The sequence below is a fragment of the Austrofundulus limnaeus genome, unplaced genomic scaffold (genome assembly GCF_001266775.1).
Source record: "Austrofundulus limnaeus strain Quisiro unplaced genomic scaffold, Austrofundulus_limnaeus-1.0 Scaffold307, whole genome shotgun sequence".
In the NCBI taxonomy this organism is placed as follows: Eukaryota; Metazoa; Chordata; class Actinopteri; order Cyprinodontiformes; family Rivulidae; genus Austrofundulus; species Austrofundulus limnaeus.
This window is the reverse complement of record NW_013952709.1, coordinates 230,048-231,749: the sequence shown is the minus strand read 5'-3', so window position 1 is coordinate 231,749 and position 1,702 is coordinate 230,048. Positions and strand designations below refer to the sequence as shown.

General features: G+C 40.0%; 1 protein-coding gene across 2 annotated transcripts in view; it reads left to right on the top strand.

Moving 5' to 3' along the window:
* Nucleotides 1-1,702, top strand: part of slc12a6 (solute carrier family 12 member 6) — a 51,381-nt gene that overhangs the window by 17,091 nt on the left and 32,588 nt on the right. For both annotated transcript variants that reach the window (XM_014021815.1, XM_014021816.1), the window contains exons 3-4: nucleotides 958-1,049; nucleotides 1,406-1,534. In XM_014021815.1, coding sequence (XP_013877269.1) covers nucleotides 958-1,049; nucleotides 1,406-1,534 — 221 coding nt within the window. The remainder of the gene's footprint in view (nucleotides 1-957; nucleotides 1,050-1,405; nucleotides 1,535-1,702) is intronic.

Here is a 1,702-nt window from a genome sequence, read left to right as displayed (position 1 = left end):
TATATTTTCAAACTATTTATTGTCAAATTTAGTCTAATAATTGAAAACATAGATGAAATAAGAAATATGAAAAATAAAACAAAATACATACAAAGCAGAACACAGCTAAATGTATGAAAAGCATGTCTCTGTAATGTTAGAAATTTATGAGACAATGAATTTTGGTTTTTCATTTTTTCCCCCCAGTAAGAGGTTTTTATTTAATAGAATTTTTGGACAAAAAAATTGCAATATATCGCCTTGCTTACAGTATCGCAATTTATTGGGATATATCATATCATGACCCCTCTGTCATGATATGTATCGTATCGCCAAATTCTTGCCAATACACAGCCCTAGTTAGCAGCATGGTGCTAAACTGGTGGGAAAAAAATGTCAAAATGATAGTCACTTTAATGCTTCTAATTTGTGTTAAAGCCTTTGAGTATCCAAAAATCCCTGCTCATCCCTGAGATGTAAAAGTCCGGTTGACTTCAGACGCGCCATGTTGCCTCATTCCTTACATAGTTTGGCTCCTCATGCCAGAAAAAAAAACCACTTCATGGAAAGTGCTGGTGGTGTACCAGTAGACTGAACTACAGAATCATGCCTCATCTGTTCTTCTTCCTCAATTTTCTTTGGCACAGATATTTTTATATTAGCCTTGAGCCATTGGCTGAGTGTTCTTATTTGAAGTATTTTGCTGCATAGGGACATTTTCTGTCGTTGGCGTGCMGAAGCAAAGAGAGAAGTGAAGTTGCTGAGTCAGGTGCTGCTGATGCAGTGATGTGTGCTGACCGAGCCGGAGCAGAACTGGTGACATGGTGGCTGCTGTCTCAGGAGCAAAAAAAGAAAAAAAAAGCTCTGCGTCTCAGGATGACAGAGACGATCKCTTCTTTGTTCAGTCCTATTAAGTTGATTGATCATTTTGAGCTTCAGCAGTCACCCCCGTTTTCTCTTCTTTTGTCCTCAATGCAGGTGAGGAGAACTCAAAAATCTCCAATGTGTACATCAACAACACTCATGGGGATGACGATGACTTTTACGACAGAAACCTGGCCTTATTTGAGGTGCAGAACTCAGTGTTCCCAACATGTCCGTCCTGTACTTCCTCTTGTTTCTTATTAATTTGTGCTGTTGTTTGATTGCCTGCTAACTTGAGCTAAAAAATACCCTGCTATTGGCTTGTGGGTGCATCTGATTTCAGCTTGTATAGATTTCTAAGTTCTCTAGAAATAGCTCTGTCTTTTTCTCAAGCTGCCCAATTTGTTGCTTTTCACATTTTCTGTCGCCTTTTTCCTCCCTTTGACACCTGCTTATCCTCAACTCATTGTCTTTTCTGTTCTCTTGGTCTGTTCCCTCATTCATTATGTCTCCTCCATCTTTCCCYGTCCTCCGCTCACTCTGTTCCTTTTTTAACCAACAGGAGGAGATGGACACTCGGCCAAAGGTGTCGTCTTTTCTCAACCGCCTGGCGAACTACACCAACCTGATGCAGGGGGCCAAGGAGCAYGAAGAGGCTGAGAGCATCAGTGAGAAGAAGAAAGCTCGCAAGGTGTGCAGCCCTATTTTTACAACTCGTTTTAAAACTCTGGAGAACAGGTGAAAAAAATACATATGTGACCCACCCATCTCATCGAAACGAGGATGAAATCTAAAAGTTGTATATGGAGAAATAGGCAGATATAGTGTTTTTAATTAAAACGCTTGCAAATATTACATT